The sequence below is a fragment of the Drosophila montana genome, unplaced genomic scaffold, assembly GCF_035044405.1.
Source record: "Drosophila montana isolate Dmon_TW-CO22-7 unplaced genomic scaffold, ASM3504440v1 contig_1853_1, whole genome shotgun sequence".
NCBI lineage: Eukaryota > Metazoa > Arthropoda > Insecta > Diptera > Drosophilidae > Drosophila > Drosophila montana.
In genome coordinates, this window is record NW_026996772.1 from 198,044 (window position 1) to 220,617 (window position 22,574).

The 22,574-nt window shown below is 40.2% G+C and overlaps 1 protein-coding gene across 5 annotated transcripts in view; it reads left to right on the plus strand.

The window, feature by feature from the left end:
* Positions 1–22,574, plus strand: part of sdk (sidekick cell adhesion molecule) — a 114,522-nt gene that overhangs the window by 48,941 nt on the left and 43,007 nt on the right. For all 5 annotated transcript variants that reach the window (XM_064700560.1, XM_064700556.1, XM_064700559.1 and 2 more), the window contains exon 3: positions 20,581–20,760. In XM_064700560.1, the coding sequence (XP_064556630.1) occupies positions 20,581–20,760 (180 nt within the window). The remainder of the gene's footprint in view (positions 1–20,580; positions 20,761–22,574) is intronic.

A 22,574-nucleotide genomic window follows, 5' to 3' on the forward strand; every position in this document is an offset into this window, starting at 1 on the left:
GCAGCTCGATTAAATGGACGCATTTCGTCATAAATCGTGTGCGTCGATAACATTTGTCTTAGCATATCACTTGTCAATACGCGTTCCCGTCAGCTGTTTCAACAGACGTTCGTATGTATGTTAATCGAAATTGCTTTTATTTATTACATTTCGATAATTGAGTGCGCATAAGTCGATAAATGAGGCTTCAGTATTAGCTAAACAATATATAGAATATAAAAAATGTTACTGTTCAGAAGAATTGTTTCAATATATGTGCTCATATACAATACATATATACAGAAAGTGTACAAATGTTTGTGTAATATGTAAACAATTATTCACATCAGTTTCACCTTCTGTGTTCATATATTTTTATGTGGCCTTATCGATGTTTTTTTTTTCGACGTGCGTGCTGTTGATCTTAATCATTTATTATCATCAAATTATCAATCAATTTATGCGCGTATTTTTGATCGATATGTTGTTATCGATAACTCTGTTTTAAGTGTACATCTAGACCGATATATTATCGACAACACGATCCATACGTTTTTGTTGTACCGTGGAACACTCAACATCTATTAGCCATAGAATCTTACAAAATTAGGCATGGCCTGGGGTCGGCATAGAAAGCTCAGAAAAAAAATAATCCATTTATATGTGATGTTGATGTTGACGTGTTATCGATAACAACATCGATTTGTGCTTTTCGATAACACCTATTTTTGTGATCGATAACAGCCCGATATTTGTTTTTCGACAAATCATCTATAACGATATTTTAAGGCACATTTTCGATAAATTATCGATAACAGTATCTTTTTTGTTTATGGCAAATTGAATCAAAGTTCATTTAAAAAGAATCGCACAGACGGGAGTGGAAGGATGTGACTCAAGAGCTGTATCTGGTTTTCTCGTAGATTTTTAATGCACTCACAGCATAAATAATCTACTTCATGGATTTTTGGTAGTTTCTGCGTTTTCAGAATGAAACGGCTTTCAAATTTTAAGCTGCCCAAAAGCGCAATTGGTTTTTTTTTTTTTTTTTTTTGCCTTTTCAAATTAACAAAAATGAAACTGTCTCGAGATTTTATGGTGGTTGCTGTAAGCGAAATGTCAAGCGTTGCCAGAAACTATTGCGCTTGTCTAGCGGCAGCTAGCTTCCCCCTCCCCTCGCCATGACATTGTCTAGCTACTAAGCGACACATATTTCATGTGCTAACTGAAAATTGCAATGCAAAATGCAGCAACAGCAGCGGCAACAACAATAACAATTTGGGTTAAAATGATTGTGGCACAAAAAGCGACAGCAGCATCGTGGCAGCAACTGGAGGCAAGCAGCAGCGGCACAAAAGAAAAGTCCAAGCAGAGCTAGACAGAGAGAGAGAGAGAGAGAGGTGGCAACAAAAGAACAAGAGCAAAACAAAAAGGCGAATTGAACCAGATGCAATTGTGTGCGAGTGTGTGTGTGTGTGTGTGGCAGAAACATGGCTCATTTTTTTATTGTTTTACTTGTTTTTTTGTTTTTTTTTTTTTCTTTTTTGTTCTCTGTTGCGCTATCGACACTTGGCGCTTTGTTGCAGCAACAGCAGTCGGGTGGCAAGCGTCCAGCGATCGTTCACTTTGGCTTTGATTTTGTGCCACTTTTCAGCTTTGCTGCCTGCCCTGCCTGCCTGCCTGCCTGCCCCGCCTGGCATATGTTGAAACTGACCCTGGCCAGTGCGCCCCCGGGTGGTGAGCAGGGGGGGGGGGGGGGTGTGCGAGGGGGCTCGCATGCAAAAAGGCGGAAATAAGCCACTTGAGGCGACCTCAAAAAGGGGTGTGTGAGTATGTGTGCGCGCCACTTGCCACAAGCGGCCACAAAAGTCGCCGACGGTTGCAAGCAAAGGCTTGCAGAGCTTGCAGCTGCCACTGCCTGTGGTATGCATGTGCTCACTGCGCCGCTCACTCTGGCAGCTCAGGTAAAACAACGTCTGATTCTACTTGCCTGCACTTTTATTATATGAAATGAAATGTTTGAAATAATTCAGCAGCAGCAGCGGCAGCAGCAGCAGCGGCAGCAGCAGCAGTGGCAGGAAGGGAGCTGCAGCACACAAAGGTTAATACGTTGACGTTGACCAAAACCTGATTTACTTGTTCTGCTGCTTTGGCTCCTTTTGCTGCCTGCTGCCTGTTTGCTGCTGCTGCGGCTCTGATTGCCTTTGTTTAAGCTTGCCTCACTGGCTGACCTGCAACATAAATTTCAGCATTTATTTAAGCCTGACTGCCCCCAATGCCTGCCGCACATGTTGCGCACATGCACAAGACAAGTGCCTGTGTCTGTGTATTTGACTGGAGTGGGAGTGGATGTAGGGGGGGGGGGGGGTGAGAGAGAGAGAGAGAGAGAGAGAGAGAGAGAGAGAGAGAGAGGAGGCGTGCGTGCAATGGACTCCAAAGAACTTTGGCAGCTTCCTCAAAATAAACAATAAATATTTTTAGCCGGTTTCATTCTAATTAACAATAACAACAATCGCAGCAGCAACACATCGAACAGCAGCCGCCTCTCCTTCTCCTTCTCTCTCTCTGTCTCTCCCTCTCTCTCTCTCACACTCTTTCCTTCTCTCTGCCACAAGAATCTGCTTTGAGCACTCATTGCATTTCTGGACATTAGCTAATTTTTTTTTTGCTTTGTTTTCCCTTTGTATACAATATAAGAAGGGTATATTTGTGCAAATGTATGTAATGGGCAGAGGAAGACATAGTATATATAAGACAAACTATATATATGTATATTTCTGAAGAAGACAAAGTAGTAGATATATACTCTTGAAGAAGACAAACTATGTATAAATGTATATTCCACAAGACAAACTTTATATATGCATATTCCTGAAGAAGACAAACTATATATATAGTATATTCCTGAAAAAGACAATGTATCTATGTATATTTCCTTTGTCCGTCTGATATACATATATATTATAGATATATATTGTTTATAGAAAGTCTATCTAAACGCAGCTCAAGATTAGTTTTAGCTTTAGCACAAAACACCCAATCACACCCACATAAAGACTAGAGGGTATCTGCAAGTCGTGCCTTCTCAACTGGGGCACTTAAATCTGCTGTTGCTTCATTTTTCTTTTTCTCTTTTTGCGGCTGTTCAAATTGTTGCGTTTAATAATTAAAATTTGCAAATTGTTTATAAATCGGCACATTGGATTTTGAATATTTTTGGTTTTGCCTGCGGCATAACTTTTCATATTTCTGTCTGCGCAATAAATTGCCTGTTTTATTCATTTTTTAGGCATTAAATCTACAGCTGTCTACTAACTAAAATTGGGTTCTTTTTTTTCCATAATCAATTGAATTAGTTCGAGACTGAAGAGGAGATACCAGATGCTAAATAGTTATGTGTTGTATATATATATGTATATATATCTATTTATACATGAGTCCTAGCAGAATCTAATAACTAATTTTTCTGATCCAAACTTATGAAGTCGCTCTTTAAATTGTGTATGTATTATCTGACAGTCTCTGGTTTAGTTGATCCTATGATATATGCCAGGCAATCGAGTAAATAATACTACATTTTCTGACCTGACTTGAAGTTCAAGTGTTCTTAAGAACGTTCAAACTGATTAAGAGCGAAGTGCTCAACAACTTTCTCAGATTAATGCCAAATAACAAAGCCAAGGGGTTGGCAAACAAAAAGCTGCCCAAGATTTAAGATAGTTGACTTTTTAGCCATTCAACAGATTTTATCGACTTGCTGACAAATAATCGTGCGTAAGTTTACCAAGATTCGCCCAAAACTCCGACAGAGTATCACAAAAGTTGAATGGCTCAACGGATTGTGGCAGAAAGTTGGATATATAGTGCATGGCACATGTGTGCTTTGGGTTGATTCATTTGAAAACACACGCATTTCGAGCCAAAAACAACTTTAAACAGATTCTATTTTTGCACTTTTGTTTGTTTACTTACCAACCAAAAATCACGCCCAACTTCGTGGTTGTGCTGTTCGACAAAAACTTTTTGCTCTAAAAATTGGACACAACAAACAAACAAAAAAGAAACAAGTACAAAGTGCAAATGTGGGTTGGGTGCGACTAGACGATGCTCTAGAGGGATGTCTAGCTTTCTTCTATGGTTACATACACGAGTATATGCTTCGATTAGGAAGTGGCCTGGACAAATATTTGGCTTTCTTCTATACATAGATACTTGAGCTCATGCTTCTTCTTCGGATGTGCCCAACAAGGAGAAGTCTTAGCTTTCTTCTATGCATACATCCATCTACACGCTTCTACTTCGAGTGTGTCCGACTCGGCGATCTGCTAGAAAAGATTCTAGCTTTCTTCTATACACACATCCTTGAACTCAAGGGTTCTTCGTCGCTTTGGGAAATGCATTTTTAATACATTGTTTTATTAATTTAACAAATTGAATATGACATAGACAAGTTTCTAGGTATATAGCAAGGCGCAATGCTCTCTGTCTAGAGGAATGGGGAAAGGTCTCAAAAAAGTATGATAGTTTTTATATTTATATACTAAAGGAAAGCGTACGAATCAAGTCTGATACATTTAGCTCTTATAAGTTTTGGATTATGCTTAAAAAAAAAGAGCTATCGATAAGCTCTTGCTGCTTTCAAGTCTGTAACTCTCATAGCTCATTCCCAGATGCTAGCGGATACGGCTAGATGGACCCAGATTTTATGTGCTCTATGACGTCAGAGATGCCCATACATAAGTATGCCCTGTTTACTTTTTTTGCAATGCGAAAAGCAGCTTAACTTACGATATGTATGTACATATATGCATATATATAGCTGACCTTGGCCCTCTTCCCCTCCTCTCTGCAATATTCAATCAGAAATTGACATGCACTGCATGCTTATAAATATATACATAGACATTGGTTGCCCCACTAACTGCTTCAGTTGGCTGCCTCAACATATATTTTGCTTAAAACAATTTCTTAAATCAATATTGGCCAACATTTTGCGCTAACCAGTATTGGTTCAATAGGGCGGCTGCGGTTGCGGCTGCTGCTGCTGCTGCTGCTGATGCTGGTGGTGCCGTTGGGGGTGGATCGGCAGTTGTGGTGGTTTCTGCAGGAGGCCAGAGTCCAGCCAAGGAAAATAAATTGCTTTGCTCAATTAGCGGTTTTTTTTTTGTTTTTGCTGCATTTCACTTTGCGAACGGCCACTTTTAGCTGCGGGCCAAAAGCGATTCTGGCCAAGCTTGTGGGTGGGCAATGTTCCGGTCTTAGATTGGATTCGACAAGATGAATGTGGCGCTGCTTCTGCCGCTGCCTCTGCTGTTGCAACTAGGTTAGACTCGTGCCTCGTGCCTTTTGGCGCTACACTCGATTAGCATATGGCGGCAATTAATGTCACTGATGTTTGGTAATCTGAGTACCGCGTCAATTGTGACAGTTAATCGAGCTGTAAATTGCACTCAGCTGGAGGGCGACGGAGGGGGGGGGGGCGTGCGGGTTGCCAGCTGCTGAAACAGTGCGCGTGGTTCCGCTTCAGCGGCGGCAACAGAACTTAATTATAATACATAAGCAGAATATGACAGCGTATAAGTTTTACTTCAGGCAGCGAGTAGAGTGCAGCGTGGGGCGTGGGGAGTGTGGCGTGTGGCATGTGGAATGGTGGAGCAGCGAGGAATGGGGGGAAAAGGCGGGCAACTACAACAGCTGGTGGCACGTCTGGCTGCCTGCCCGGGACGGGCCGGGCCGGGCCGGGCCGGGCATTGTTTCAATGTCACGTCGCATCACCCGCCATTGCCAGCAGCAGCAACAGCAGCCGGAAATGCAGTTGCAAGTTGCATGTTGCAAGTTGCGCTCAAGTGCTGCCACTTTCGGGTGGGCGTCTCGCTGTGCAACGCTACTCAGACACGGACAAGCGACACGAACGCTGAAGTTGATGATGACGACGACGAATTTTGTTGCCGCCTGTCGCTGCGAAAATGCGCTAATTATGTTGCCAGCTGCCAGCTGGAAACTTCTGCTGCCTGTGCTGCGACCTTGTTCTGTGTGCAACAACAACAACAACAACAAAAGCAGCAGCGGCAACTGCAATTTGTTGAATTTCGAGTGCATGAAACAGGAAGAACTAGTACATTTATAAGTAGAATGCTTTTCTGCGCATCTGAGTATAAAAATTGAAGGAGTTTGCGTTTTCTTCTTTCTTTTATTTTTTTTTTTTTGTTAAAATAGGATATAGGACATGCATAAGCTAAAATTGTTCAACTGCTTGGAATCTTACGGTTTTAAAGCTTAATTCCACTCTGAACTGCGAATTGCACTTTAATGATTTGAAAAGTTGTCACTGACTAGCTTAATGGGTATATCCAAGCTTTAAGACAAATACGAACGATTTCTTATGCCCTGAATCCATTGAGAATGGGTAAAAAGGGTATAAAAACTATATATGTATATATTCTTGATCAGCATCAATAGCGGAGTCGATCAAGGCATGTCCGTCTGTCCGGCCGTCCGTCCGTCCGTCCGTCTGTATGTATGATCGCGTTGATCTCAGAACCTATAAGAGCTAGAGACTTAAATGCAGGCCCTCTTTCCGGTAATCGATAACTTGCCGCGTTTCCAAGCAATCGATAAAAATCGATATCGAAATTCTGGTTTTTTGCGCAAATCTTTAGCTAGACTCTCGGGCACTTTCGACTAGAGGAATCTTAGCTGTTTAATATTACAAATTATTCAAGCCTAGATCACAATTTAATATGCGGTCTAAACATAATTCTCTTTAATGTGCCGCATTCACAACTCTCTCATAAAGCTTGCACTCAGAATAATTATTGTGGGCGCTATTAGGTGAATCGCAATTTCTTTTCAATAACAAAAAGATTTTATTTTTAACAATCATTTGACTAGCCCTACAAATTAGGCTGAAAATTAATATTACGCCCTCATGGCTGGCAGATTCTTAGAAAATAACAACAGCAGCAGCTTCTTACATGAACAACAACAACCAACAACAACAACGAGTGAACTTCAAATGAGCAATAAAAGCCAAAACCCTATAAACTGGGCATGTTAACAATGGAAATGGCTGGGGCGAAGGGCCAGCGCCAAGAGCAGCAACAATGCCAGTAAAAAGCTGCAACAACAACAGCAACAACACGAGCTCATAAAATAAAAATTATGTATTTGTAGCATATAATTCTAAGAAGATTTAACACAACTTGTTCGAAACTAAGCAACTTCAACTACAAATACGAGAGAATAAAAAAAAAAATAGACGAAAAAGCAAAATAATAAGAGTGGAAACCCCAAAAGGGGAAACTCGCACCCGTTCGCAAGTAAATGCATGTTGCTCATATATGTACACATATTTGTTTGTGTGTCGCATAGAATAACAACAACAACAACAATAACAAGTAACATTGAAAGATTTCCGAGAAGAAAAAAACTACATAAATAAAATAAATGTGACAGCAAAGCAGAAAACATGGAAAACCATCGAATAGCCGGCGGGCAAACAGGCAGCGAACCAACCAACGAGCTAACCAACCAGCCAACCACGCAACAGACAATTGTTGAAAATCATATTAAAATAAAAGCACAATAAACAACATGAAAGGCAATGCATAATAAACCTATCCACCTGACCATACGCACACACACACGCACTACCCCGACTTGCAACATGTAGAGCATAGAATACATGCATATCTAAATGCCCTGCAGCCCATATAAAATTAATTGCTAAACATATTTGTATTTACTTACCATACGTACATATGTACATAAAAATACGCACACAACCACACGCCATTCTTTTAATGCCTCTCATTAAAGCAGAGTGGCAGTGTGTTAAATGCATTAATAGAGCCTTTCTATGCGATTTTCATGAATTCAAGTAATAACGGCTTAATTGTGTTTAATAACAGAGGCAGTGTGAGAGTGCGATTGGGAGATAGAAAGCGGGCCGAGGAGTGAGAGAGAGAGAGAGGCGGGTAAAAGGCGGAGGGAGAGAGAGAGAGAGAGAGATATAGAGAAGAAAAAGGAGAGCGATCTAGCTGGTGTAGAAAGAGAGAGAGAGAGAAAGCTGAGTACTGGGAAAGTCCAAGGCATATCAAGTACAACTAAGGCTACAAACTTAACATATTTGCAAACATTAAAAATAGTTGGCTAGTTCCCAAATATATACTAGCTGGTATAGCCCAAACTTGCGCGTATCAAATCTATCTTAAGCCCCACTTCTATTTGAATTAAAGTCCATCGAAGAAAGAACCATTAGTTGGAAGCTTGAAGCCAAAAAGTAAACTTCTGTTCATTAAATATTTTACCCGCATTTTCCATCCCAGACAAACTTTACCATTCGTTCAACTAAACCGTGTTCGACAAATGGTAAATAATAAATGTAAACTCCGCGCTTAAATCGGTTCATATAAGCACTTAGATTATATGAGCAAAACAGCTTTTTTGTTCGACTTGACAATAAGTAAATGCGATTTTTTTTTTTTTTTGGGATAAAATCAGCTTAACAACAGCTTGTCAAGTTTCGCCGCTTGTGCTCAGCAGCGTCACACAAAGTCTTTAAAAATTAGCTAATTCAGCTCGATTTAATAATAAGCTGGTCATTAAATTTGTCAGCTTTGTATATTTGGCAAACATAAAGCTTTCTTATGGCTAATACAAACAATCGGTTAATAAGATGTGAGTCCATAAAGATTTTCTATGCCGCATTATGGCGCCAAGAACTGGTCAGGTGCATGGGGTTTGCTTTGCTGCTGCTGCTGCTGCTGCTGCTGCCTCGCGTAATGAGCGTGAGAGTGAGAGCCGACTAATAAAAGCTCAGTACGCTGTTACCGCTGAGGCTGCTGATAATGAAGATGTTGCTTAGAGCGGCCATGGAAATAATTGCATGCAATTCCGTGCCACGGAGCAGCAGGAGCAACAGCTGCGTGTGAATTGCGTCTTGAGTTGGGAGGCTATAAGCCGGGTCACTGGCTGGCCAAAAACCGGTTGTCAGCTCCGGCTGCTCGCTGCTCGCTGCTCGATATGCATATTACTACTTATTGTGGTATTTGAGCTGCAAAAGACAGACAGCCAGACAGACAGACGGACGGTCAGAGATGCTGATGGTCTTCAAAGCCGCTCGAGACCACAAGCTGAGCGTCAGATTAAGTTTAAGAAACAGCTGCAGGCATGTTAGCAGAATTAACCAACGCCAAATACCAATAAAATTCAAAGAAATAAACAACAAATAATTTGAACAAAATTAAGAAAAAACAAAGAGAAACGAGAATGCAAAAGACTGGACGACATGGAGATACCCTAAGCCAGGCACAGGCATTCGATCTGCCATGTTATTAGCTGTAGTAGCCAATAGGTTCAATCGAGTCCTCTTACGTGGGCAAGTCAGAGGACGTCAACGATTGGCGCGGCTTTGCAACACCGGGGATCAAAAGAGTGGCCAATCGGGTTGGCGTCCAAATACCGGAGGATACCCATTGCCCATTGCTAAGCACGCGCTTCCTTTTATTTGACACACGTGTTTGCTTCACTCGACCTGTTACATACGTTTGCACAAAATTGATATACCTTTCTATACGCAATTTTCAATGGGTATCATTAAACAATTTACCTGATGGCCAAGGCCAAATGAGCAAGCGCCATTGTTGCCATCGCTGCCGCCTTCGTCAACAACGTGGTCGTTGGTTGTCGTTGGTCGTCGTCGTCGTCGCCTTCTTGACTTTTTAAAATTGTTTTTATTAATTCAATAAACATGAGTCAAGCGCAAAGCGTTTCTTGCCACATTGCGTAGCTGCCGCACAGCGCAGCCAAAGAAATGTGGCCAACGGCGTCCAGACGCGGCCAAAAGCGAGCAGCACAAATCGTTCATTTAGTCATACTTTTTGTTAACATTATATATATATATATATATCGTTTGTGCTGGAACTTAACGTGCTGCAGCTGCCGGCATTCACAAAAAAAAAAAAAAATTACTCTAAGAAATTACTCTACGAAAAAAAGAGATTACACGTGAAAATCAATACCCGACCGTTTTTTTAACTTTGTCGCAAAGTTTGTATACCCTGTACCCATTGCGAATGTGCATGAGAGAGCATAAAGGTTTCGTGCAAGTGTATGTAACAGGTAGCAGTAGATTTCCCCGACGCCTTAAGCTATATTTATCATATATTCCTGAAACCATAAAAGACCAGATCAAGCTATGTAATCGATAAGTATCGATTTTGGGAATTATATTCCGATTATCTTATCGAATACATATTAACTTGAATGGTTTTTGTAAAGCTTAAATAAATAAAATTCAACTGCTTAACACTTAAGTTTTACAAAAAGTTTTCAATTGTGTTTTGATATTGAAACAAGAAATAGATTTTATTAGTGTGTTTACAGAAAACTAATAAATAAAAAAAATTTTAAATTTAAGATCTTGAGAAACATATTTTCCTAATTGAGGAATAATATTTCCCTATATCATGAAATATATAGTATTTTCCCAATATGAAATACGATTTAATTCTCCAATGAAAATAAATCTTAAGTATACATATATATATATATATTTTGTTTTTTTTTTTTTTCATTTTCTTATCAAATCTTTGGCTTCAAAAACAATTGATTGAAATTAATAAATAATTGTTTGTATTTTTCGTTGCAATTATATTTAAGAGCATTTGTGATTCTTAGCTGCATTGCCAAAGTTTTTCTTGTTTTCGTCTTGCACATGAGCACAAGCAGCGGCGGGGGCAAAGGGTGTTTTTGTTGGGCGGAGTCTTGTTGGTGGAGGGAGGGGGGAGGGGGAGCACACTTTCAAGTGCATATGTGTAGCCTTTACGCCTTGAGTTGGCGCTGTGTCCGTGTCCTTTGCCAAGTCGCAAGAATTTCGAATGGCATTTTAATAGTTTTGCTTACTTTTACCAACCCTCAACCCATCCCCGCCCGCCCCCACTTGCCACCCGTCGATATATGTTGCAGCTGCCATTGTTGTTGCTGTTGTTGTTGTTGTGGCTGGTTTTTATTGTGCTTGTGTTTGAGGCCTGCACTGGCCGCCCTCTCCTGCCACCCCTCAGCCGCACAAGCCATGTCCTTGCTGTTCCGCTTCACTTCATTTGTCACAAAATATTTACATATGTAGCATGCACATGTGTGTGTGTGTGTGTGTGTGTGTGTGTGTGTGTGTGTGTGTGTGTGTGCATTGCTTGCCATTTAAGTACCCCTAGCACAGTATTACCCACCCCCGCCATTTGGCCGCAGTCCGTGCTCCCGTCTAGCGCTTCATTTTTGCTGCATTTTCTTTTAGCTGGCTTCACAAATTGAAATTCTGCGGCTATAAAGCAAATCTATTGGGACATTGTAAAGTCATCGATTTGCGCTTGATTTGATTTCTGGATTTGCTTTCGAATTTGTTTTGACTCTTTTTTAATTTGCCTTTGATATTCGCTTGATGGCAAAGGCGACTCGTTTCTTCAGTATATATACTACACATATGCATATTAATTTATTCAGCAAATCAGTTATTGCGCTTTAGTTATTTGCAGTTTTCATATTTCCCATATGCTTTGCTTATTTGTCTTTTCAATATGGTTATCAGATATTGCAATTCTTTCTGAAGGGTCAAAGCTCAGCTTAAATCGAAATACGCTTTCAAAATGTTGTTTCTTTTTAATATTTGATCAGATCATTAAGTTAATACAAATAACTTTAACTTATATTTCTAACTTATATTCGTACTATTCTGGCTAGCTTATTCCAATATCTTATTCCCTCTCTCTCTTTTTCTCTGTTCCTCTCTTTCCCTCTCTCTCTCTCTCTCTCTCTCATTCTGTTGCTCTGACTCTCTCTCTCTCACTTATTCTGTTACTCTGATCTCTCTTTCTCTCTCTCTCTCTCTCTCTCTTTCTTTGTTACCCTGTCTCACTCTCTCTCTAATTCTGTTACTCTTTATCTCACTGTTACTTTGTATCTTTCTCTCTCTCTCTCTCTCTCTCTCTCTCTCTCTCTCTCTCTCTCTCTTTGTTACTTTGTATCTTTCTCTCTCTTTGTTAGCCTGTCTCTCTTTCTCTCTCTCTCTCTCCCTCTCTCTCTCTCTCTCTCTCTCTCTCTCTCTCTCTCTCTCTCCCCCTCCCTCTCTCTCTCTCTGTTACCCTTTCTATCTCTCTTTCTCTCTCTCTCTCTCTCTATCTCTCTCTCTCTCTCTCTCTCTCTCTCTCTCTCTCTCTCTCTCTCTCTCTGTTTCTCTATCTCTCTCTTTCTCCCGCACGCTCTCCCCCCTCTCACTCTTTCTCTCTCTACCCTTCTCTCTCTCTCTCCCTCTAATCTACTTTGAAAAATTATTTGTCTGGTTAGTCGACGTTTAATTACCATTATGCGAAATCCTTGATGCACCCCACAGCCTCCTCCCCTCTAAGCGCTTCACTTCAACAATCAACAGTGAAAAGTGCGCAAAACTGAAATGTGAAAATGTGAAAATCTGGGACTAAGCCAAACCATATTAAGAGCCTTTCGGATGGCACGCGAGAAAAAAAAGAGAAAGGGCGAAACAAAAGTATAAAGAGGGGTCGGGAAACGGAAGGGGGTGAAGGAGGGATGGGGAGGGGGCTTTGAGATGTGATAAGTGCAATTTCTCACGTGGCACCAAAGAGCGCCAGGATTAAGCGACGGACGAGCGACAGCACAGAAATTTATGAGACGTGAGCAGCAGGAGCAGCACCAGCTAAAGAACGGAATTGAAAATGGGGTCGGGTATGGGGCTGGAATTGTGGATTGGCGGGTTGGCTGGCTATTAGGGGTAAGAAGGGGTATACGGAACGTGGTTTCGGTGTGCAGTTCGCCGTGACAAACGACAATGGTGACAGCGTCAGCTGTGCGGTGCGGGGCATGCGGTTCGAAATGGAAATGGGATCGCCGTGCGCCCTGCCTGGTAGGCAGTGGGATGGGGGAGGGGGGCTTAAAACTGCAGACGAGGGGATGCAATTGCCACTTGAGTGGAAGTTTCCAACGTCAGCAACTGCCCTACGGCTGCGCTGCTTTACATACTCCTGACACCCCCTCTGCTTTCTCTCGCTCTCTCTCTCTCTCTCTCTCGCTCTCACTCCCTCTGCCTTGCTTTCTCTGTATTGTTGCACCACAAATTGTGTTATTTTAAGGCGTCACATGTGGTTACTGTCGTTTGGTCGCACGTATAAATAATGCGCTTATTGAGTCTTGACTCTAATTATCCGAAACAAAAAAAATAATAATATCCTATAATATCATTGACTGGACGGAGGGGGGAGCAGCGAGGGTTGCTCAGCTCTGTTGCTATTTTTAAAGCGACTTTAATGAGCTCATTAAATATGTTAATGCCGGCTGCATAGGGGCGTGTCCCCCTTCTACCCCAAACACACACACTTCTAACACCCTCAACGCTGCATTCACTCACTACACTAAAAAAAAAATAATATTTTTTTTCTAAATTTTAGCAAATTGCCATTAAGTGAAGAAAATCGAATTAAATATATTTTTTTAATTTTTCTATTATCTATATTTTTTTTTTCTGAAAATGAAAAGGTAAAAATGGCGATTTTAGAAAATTTGAAATGCACTTTTTGTTTCTTTCTGCATGTGCCTTTCAAAAACTCAACTGTCTGTTAAACTGCAGCAATTCAATCAATCACACACACACACACACACAGACAAGAACTAATCAAATGCGCATTGTAATAGTAAAAAAAACTCTTTAAAAGGGTTTAGTTTTGGAGGGAGAGCAACAAGAAGAAGACTGAAGTGCAAGCAAACAAAATCAAATGATCCCCAAACCAGCAAAAAAACAAAACAAAAAAAGTCATATCTTGCTATGTGTGTGTATAAGTGTAGGTATATATAAATTTGATTGATGTGCCGCAAAACTGCTGGCAGGCACTGTGAAAATTTAGTTTGCCAGCTGTGTGATTGCTGCCACGGCGCTGGGCCGGTGGGTTGGTTGGCTGGTTGGTTGGTTGGTTGGTTGGTTGGCAGCCGCGACTGCGGTTTGCTCTTACCTTGACACCAGGAGTCAAAATGATTGACAGGCGTGAGCAAACGCTTGGCCGACATGCACAAACAAACAGAATCGAATCCATAAGATGATTATTAGATGAATAGATAAGTGGATTACTTATCGCTTCCGATCACTTCAAGTCCAATTGTTCGGCAGATGCTCATGAAGCAAAACAAATAACGACACTTAAAGCCAGGCATTTTGAGGTCTACATAATCGATTTGTGGTTCACTAACTAACATGTGAATGTTGCTCAAAAGGATGCAAATGTCGCATCAGCTGAATTGCTCGGCAAAATATGTTTCTTATATTTACAACCTTTTAAAAGTGTTCAAAAATGTAAAGTCTGCGGTCTCTACACAATTGGATGCCTTGAAAACCAGAAAGTACGTTTAACTTTGGCACCGAAGAATACATTAAATTGCTTTATTGCCGAACGATATTTTGTATAGAATATAGTCGTTCGAGAATATTAATGAATATTGAGAAGTCACATTGAGAAACTAAAACGTTTTCCATAATAAAGTTCATTTACGCCTGATTCTTATAAAGCTATATGATATAGTTGTCCGATATTCATAGTAACATATTCTAAGTAACTTTAAAAGAAGTTATTTTAACAAGATCTTTAAATTTGAACGATAATTCCTATGGCAACTATTTAATATAGTGGCTCGACCCGGCCGCTTCCGATATATGCAGCGTCTGCAAGAGAAACATAGATCGAAAGCTTTAAACTGATAGATATAAAGATACTTTATGGAATCGGAAGATATAAACATATAGACATACATACACTTTATGGAATCGAAAGCTATATGGAAGCCATAAGCATATAGACACATACACTTTATTGAATCGGAAGTTATAAACATTTAAGCATATATATATACTTTATCGGAATCGGAGACGTCTTTCATGTGTTACACACATTTCTTGACAAATTTCTAATATCCTGCTCAAGTGTATTTTGATAATGGTTAAAGCTGTTTGTGTGCTTAGCACAAAATCGCTGCACAGCTGTTTGATTTCAATAGTTCGAAAACTGCTTAAAAATTGTATGAACGCAGGGCTGGGCACTTCTGAGCACTGCTGCGACATAATGGGAATTAATTCTATATAAATATATGTACATATACGCACAGTGGGAACAGAACGTAAAGATAGAAAGCGAGACTAAACGATTGGATGTGGCAAAACTGTGCAACATGTGTGCCAGTGTATGTGTGTGTGTGTGGGAGAGATGACTTTCTTGCCACAAGACAGTCAACGGCAGCCGCAGCAGCAACTGTGACAAACTGTAGCCAACTGCAACGAAATGCATTTACGCCAAAACGTTCCCGTTGCCCATTTTGCTGTAGCCCGAAACCACTTTAAACTAACCCAAAAAATAAAGCAGAAAAAAGAAACAACAGGGAGATGAAGTAAAACGTATCGCATTTCATTGCAGCTGCCACACACATGTGTGTGTGTGTGCGGGTGTGTAAATGTTTTATCATTAACATCAGATGCCGACGAATGCCGCAAGGAAGTTGCAGTCTTGCCCCACTTGAGCCTGCGGCTTGAAATTTTGTGCCACTTGTAAGTGGCAATGCAGATGAGGCAGGCATCGTTTACATTAAACAAACGAATTTCAACAAAAGCTCAACGGCACGACAATCGAGTGTGTGTGTGTGTGTGTGAGTGTGCGGGCGGGTTGATAATGCCCGACACAGTTTCCTGTGGCAGGTCCTTGCTGCTGCGCCTCTTGTATGTGTGGCAAAGTGCTGTAAATTGAGCGCATCACCAAAAATAGCAACATTTTGCATACGGAGACTTGACAACCAGAACAAGCTACAAGCTATATAGATATATGTATATAAAGAGACATATATACATATATATATATATATATTAATATGTGTGCCTGTAGCATGCCACATATCGAATGTCTCTCAGGGCGAGAAGCCATTCAAAGTGTATGTGTGGCCGCTGCGCATGCGCAAAACCGCAAACTCAATGCAAGCCAGGTGGCCAAAGGGTGTGGGCTGGCCTTTGGGTTTGTTGCATGTGTGTGTGTGTGTGTGCGTGTGTGTATGTGTGTGCATGCCACAAGCCGTAGCGTTTGTGAAGAGCGTGCCGGACACATTGGCAATTTAACGCCTGCTTGTGCGTGTGTTAGGCAGGTGGCAAATTGTCCGCCCCTCACCCACAACAGCAACACTTAAGTCCTTGTCGTCATCATCATCATCATCAGCATGGCAACGGCAGTGAACAGCACTCTCTTGTCGGGCAAAGCAAGACCACAGACAGTTAAATTCTATATTGCCAATGGCAATTGGCAAAACAACAGGAGAGGTGCACTTTAATCGGGCCCCAGCTAATCGGCCATGCGTAAAGCCGCCTCCGCCTTTGACTGTTCCAATCGACCAAACATATGTTTGCCATATGTGTGCGTCTCTTTTATTTTTATTTTGCATTTTTTTCGCTGCCCCAATCCGATTTCTAGCACTACTAAATTGTTAATTGCCACAACATTGCACGCTGCAGTTGTTCTTTTGGGGCTTGCAACATGGCCATAAAAATATGTAAATAGCGTGAAATACAATTTTTAATACCCTGTGCCTTATTGAAAATGGTTTCAACAGAGGGTACAATGGGTTTGTGCAAATATTTGTATCAGGCAGAAAGGAGCAGCTCTTCGCCCTCTTGTTTGTCTGTCTTTCGTTCTTGAGCTCTTTTTGCAGATGCAATAATCAATATGAATCGATAACTTGTATTGATTGAAACCGATAACTAGTTTGGCTAAAAGCAGATAAATTATATCGTTAAATATCGATAAAAAACCAATACTCGTATTGATAAAAATCGAAAGCTTATGCCGATAAAAATCGATGGCTCATGTCGATGAAAATCGATAACATATCGAAAACCCGATAAGATCGACTAACATCGATTTTCTGCTTGGCTGGTTTGCTGGGTACAGGGTATCTTTAAGTCGAGCGCTCTTGTTTTCTGCTTGCCTCGCTTAGTCTATGTAAAAACTTAAAACGTTTCAAATCGTTTTAACTATTTATAGTTCATTTATGAACACGTGTATCATGTTTAAGTTTGAAATACATTTGAGGTGTAGTCGGAGCAAGTAATATTCTATAAAACTTTGTTTTGCAACAGGCAAATCTACAAGTTCCTCAGATACTTCTTGTAAATACATATTACCAATAGTCTTGTATCGCCCAGATAATAGATATTTTAGATAGATATTTATATAGATATAGATATATAGATGTTTTGAGTTTTTAAGGACAGGTACTTAACAGGTAATCCTGCATATCATTGTGACCACTTTTTAAAGCTAGATTACTTTTGAAACTCACAGATATCTTTAAGTTTTTGTTATATTACTTTTGTGGACACTTGTATCTCTGAGATGTCTGCACTACACAGCAGATACATTTGCATCTTGAAGATCTTTGCATTGTGCAAGCACTTTTGAATCCTATAGATATGTTTTTTGCAGCAGATACATTTGTATCTTGGAGATCTTCGCATCGTACAGAAAGATGTAGGTTGTATTTTTATTATTTTTACTTATGTGTGCAGCAGATACATGTGTATCTTGGAAATCCCTGCATTGTACAAATACTTTCGAATCCTACAGAGAGATATACATTTTATTTTACTCTTGTGTGCAGCAGATACATTTGTATCTTAGAGGTCTTTGCATTGCCCAAATACTTTTGAACCTAACTGACATCATTTGCTGTAAAATTATCAATTTTAAATTGTGGCGGGTTTTTGCTTGTTGCTTGTCATAATAAAAATATCGTTATCAAATTTGTGCCAAATCAGTTGCTAAAAATGAAATCCATTTTTTTTTCTAGTCATTTTAAGCCATTGCCAATATTTGGTATTTAAATTTTCAATGCATTTTGGAATTTGCCGCTGTGCTTTTTAGCATTTCAAAGGATATACTTTCTATGAATATGATACAACATTCTGTTGCTGTCGCTGTCTGTTGTTGTTGTTGTTGTTGTTGTTGTTGCTGCTCTTGTCGTCGCAGTTGTTTTTGTTGATAGAACGAAAAAATAAACAAATTACTTGCGTGGTTATCAATAACCTTGCGCTGTAGCGGGCGTTTGACTGTGTAGCGTTGTGTGTGTGCCCAAATGTGAAAAATATATTTGCATGTTTTGCGTTGAAAATGAATTTATAATCCCTACAAAATGGGTCAGCCCAACCAGCAAAAATATTTATAAAAGCAGCACAAACCGAAGCCAACCAGCACTTCGGTTAGACTTTTCTGTTTATTGTTGTTGCTGTTGTTGTTGTTGTTGTCGTCGTTGTCACTTGGATTTATTGGATTTATTACGGCACAGCGCAAGTTACTGCCCGGAGTTCTCCTCTTTTTTTTCGGGAGCTGGTGCTGTGAAGGTGATACGAGGGCGGGGACTTGATTCTGAATCCAATAAAATAAAATTGTGTGTGTTGTTTGTTGTTTTTTTGTTTTTTATTTAAGTTTGTCCTGCTGCATTGTTGCAATAAAAGAATATGCGAAGGTTTTTATCATTTATTAAAACGGCAATTTTATATTTCCATAGACATATTGCATTTCGAACAAGTCTCCTTTGTCTATTGGAATGCACAAAAACAACAGCAGAGTGAAACCACAATAGTAACAAATGCAACCAAAAACATGCACATTTCTTTACTCTGCATGTTCGAAATTTGTGTGTGCAAATGAAATTGAGATTGTTGTTTCAACTCACACACACACACACGCACGCACCAAAAAGTAGCAAATATGTAAAAACACTATCAATTTTTTTCTAGCTGTACAGCATTAATTATAATTCATTTTCTGCATATGTCAGTATATATTTAAAAATTCACAAAGATATTTATTTTTATTCCGAATTATGCTTGCTTTGGAATCAAATTATTTTTAATACGATAATCAAAATAATTGTCAAAGCTATCGCATTTGTTAAAAGCAGTTTGTCAAATGTCAAATTTTAGTTTTTCAAATTACCCTTAAAACAATTTTGACGGGACTCGGTATTGTGCTACAAATTTAATATAGTTTGTCACTCAGTTTCAGCCCGTGAAATGGAGAATTCTATCTTGAACTCCACTTTTATCAGGAAATATGTTTAAAATTCATCGATCCAATAACCAAGTTGGCATCAACGGCCTCCGCCCTTGTTCGTCTTGTGGTGAGCATCTGGAAGCCGAAAAATAAACTTCAGTTATTCAGTCAGTCAGTCAATCAGTCAGTCAGTCAGTCAGTCAGTCAATCAATCAGTCAGTCAGTCAATCAGTCAGTCAGTCAGTCAGTCAGTCAGTCAGTCAGTCAGTCAGTCAGTCAGTCAGTCAGTGAGTCATTCAGCCAGTCAGTCAGTCAGTCAGTCAGTCAGTCAGTCAGTCAGTCAGTCAGTCAGTCAGTCAATCAGTCAGTCAGTCAGTCAGTCAGTCAGTCAGTTAATCAGTCAGTCAGTCAGTTAGTCAGTCAATCAGTCAGTCAGTCAGTCAGTCAGTCAGTCAGTCAGTCAGTCAGTCAGTCAATCAGTCAGTCAGTCAGTCAGTCAGTCAGTCAGTCAGTCAGTCAGTCAGTCAGTCAATCAGTCAGTCAATCAGTCAGTCAATCAGTCAGTCAGTCAGTCAGTCAGTCAGTCAGTCAGTCAATCAGTCAGTCAATCAGTCAGTCAGTCAGTCAGTCAGTCAGTCAATCAGTCAGTCAATCAGTAAGTCAGTCAATCAGTCAGTCCGGACAATAAGTTTTATATATAGAGATATGTTAAAGTTCTTTCTTTCCCATCCCTTTAAAAAGTTATCTTTTACTAGCTTTTACGCTATATTTTCAATTGAATCTTGGAATATTTAAATAATAATTTAATATTTCAAAATCTAAGCTTTAAGAATATTCATCAACTCAACAATTTACCATTTGCGCTGAAGCCATCCTCTGAACCTTTTCATCTGTTTGCTGGTACGCTGAACTTCAGCCCATCATTGAAAACTTATAATGCCATTGTTTTTTCCCTTTTAAAGTTGACTTATTGTTTAACGTCTAGCAGATTGTAAATAAAATACTCAAAAAATAAATAACAATTTACAATTGACTTGCAGAGTTGAACAAAACCCGAGCCGAGAAAAATAAGTAAAACTGCTGGGTATTGAGGCGTATTTAAACATTTAATTGCTATTCGCACTTGGAAAAAGAAAAGAATCTCAATATGCACATTTATTTACTTTTGGGTGTGAATTTCAAATATATTTGAGTTTCTCTCAGCTTGCAGCAACAAATATATTCAAAGTGCGAATGACAAACACAAATAAATTGATGGCTAGTGCAATTTTCGGCATTAAATGCGCTTAAAATTCGCAAACGGTTCTGGCGTCAACCTTGCCTTGGCAAAAATATGCAATCAAGTCAGCTGCCTAATTGTTGCCTGGCCAATTTAGTAAAACTAACTCGTCTAATTAAAATGCACTTGCCAGGATCCTTGAACATGGCCAGGGTCGTGCGCGACACTAAATGCCCACGCTCTGGGAATTTGTTTACATTGAGAACTTGAACAAAATGCTCATCATCAACTATTCTCTTGCAGATGCCATTCCCCAACAACAACAACAACAACAACAACAGCAGCAGCAACTACAACAACTCGGAGCTCAAGCAGGACAATCGCACCAACAGCAACAGGCGCCGCGTTTTACAACGCATCCGTCGTCATCGGGATCCATTGTTAGCGAAGGACGCACGAAGATTTTACAGTGTCATGCGCTGGGTAAGTTGAAGCCAACAATAAGTTAGTTCGAAACTTAAGCCTCGGACATGGAGCCGACTCGGGCGTGGAGCGCGTCTAAACATTACACTTGTCCTTCAAAATGCCTGACAGTGTGCAGCTTAAGGATCTCGTGGGCGGGCGAATGGGCATAGCGGCAAGTGTCATGTAAAATAAAACCATAAACGAAAAGACATATTTTTTTTTTTCATTTTTTTCACCCAGCTTTTCCATTGTGTGTCTGGAGGGGGGGGGGGGGGGGGTTGTGTTTTGGATGAGCGGGCGCCTTTTGCTTTTGAAAGATAATGAAGTAGAAAAACAATAACTTTTATGAGGTTTCCAGCGTTTGGGAAGCCCCCGAGAGAGCGGCATAATCCTCTGAGCCGTTTTGCTAGCAAGGCAGGGGGCACTTAAGGGCGTGCACACGCCCACAACCACGCCCACCCACAGCCGCAACCATACACAACCACGCAGACACGCACGTGCACACACAGACACACACAGGTGTTGCTCGACTGTGGGTTAAACCTTCTGCGTCTGACATTTCCAAGTATCGGTTACATATTGTTTCGTCCCAAAAAATTTCGTCGAAATTTTGTTATGAGCCGGCTGCTGGCAGCTCGGACTTGGGACTCGGTTTCGGTCTCGTCCTTGTCATCAGCTTTTGCCGTTTGCTGTTTGTGTTCAGGCCGGAGTCCTGTAAGTGCCCTCAAGACAATTTCGAGCCCTGTTCCTGTGTGTGTGTGTGTGTGCTTGTGCATGAGTGTGATATTGGCTTTGTGCCGTATAGCCACACGATTCGCACAATTAGCCGTGAAATATTTAAAAATTAATGCATATTGGCTCATTGATGATCCAAAAGGCCTTTTGACCCGAACGCATACCTTTGCATCTGTCCGTGTGTGTCTCCCTTGGCAACTTTATTTGCCCAAAAATGCTCTGAAGGTAAACTCGAATTTCGGGCTGCTCACTCGGCCTGTAAGCCTTCGAAATTTTCAATCAAAGTGGAGCAGTTGGATATCCTTTTATTTAACGGCAACCGTTTTTAGCTCAAAGATATTTTTGTATATTAAAAGAATTTTTTGTTTTGTGGATACTTTTGTAGCTTAGTTGATAACATTCCGGATACTTTTGTGTCCTTGTTTTTGACGAATGCGTCTGTATCTCAAAGATACTTTCCTGCTTTTTCGCTTCCTTGATACTTTTGTGTCTTTCTAGATACAATTGTTGCCTTATAGTTCATCAATAACTTTTTATCTCAATATGCTTAGCTCCATTCTGCTTTCGTAGATACTTTTAAATCTTTGTTAATTACATACTAAATACAAATGTTGAATTGTAGTTCATCAATACCTTTGTATCTCAATATACTTAACTATATATTCTGCTTTGTGCTATTCTCTATGTACTTATACTTCAAGAAGACGTTTGTATCTCAAAGATACGTACGTTACTTAAAGATACTTTTGTATGATTTCTTCAGATATCGAATGTATCTACTGCAGCTGAACGATGTTTTCGTATCTCACACATGTAATAGATTCTTTTCGGATCTAAAAGAAACCGCGCTTAAATCTAATACAACGTTTTCAAGTAAAACATGTATTAAGCTGATTGGTTACTGTGTTTTTGACGTGTTGCATTGGGGTTCGTTTTAACGTAACATTCATTCAAAACATTCGAAACACGTCAATGCAAACGTTGATCCAACAATCTGGCGGGTTGCCTGTGGCCCTAAGTGATTGGCCTTTGATAGCCGGGCCATTTGAGCAGTTTCAGCTGTGTATCTGCATAGATAACTACACACACACACACAC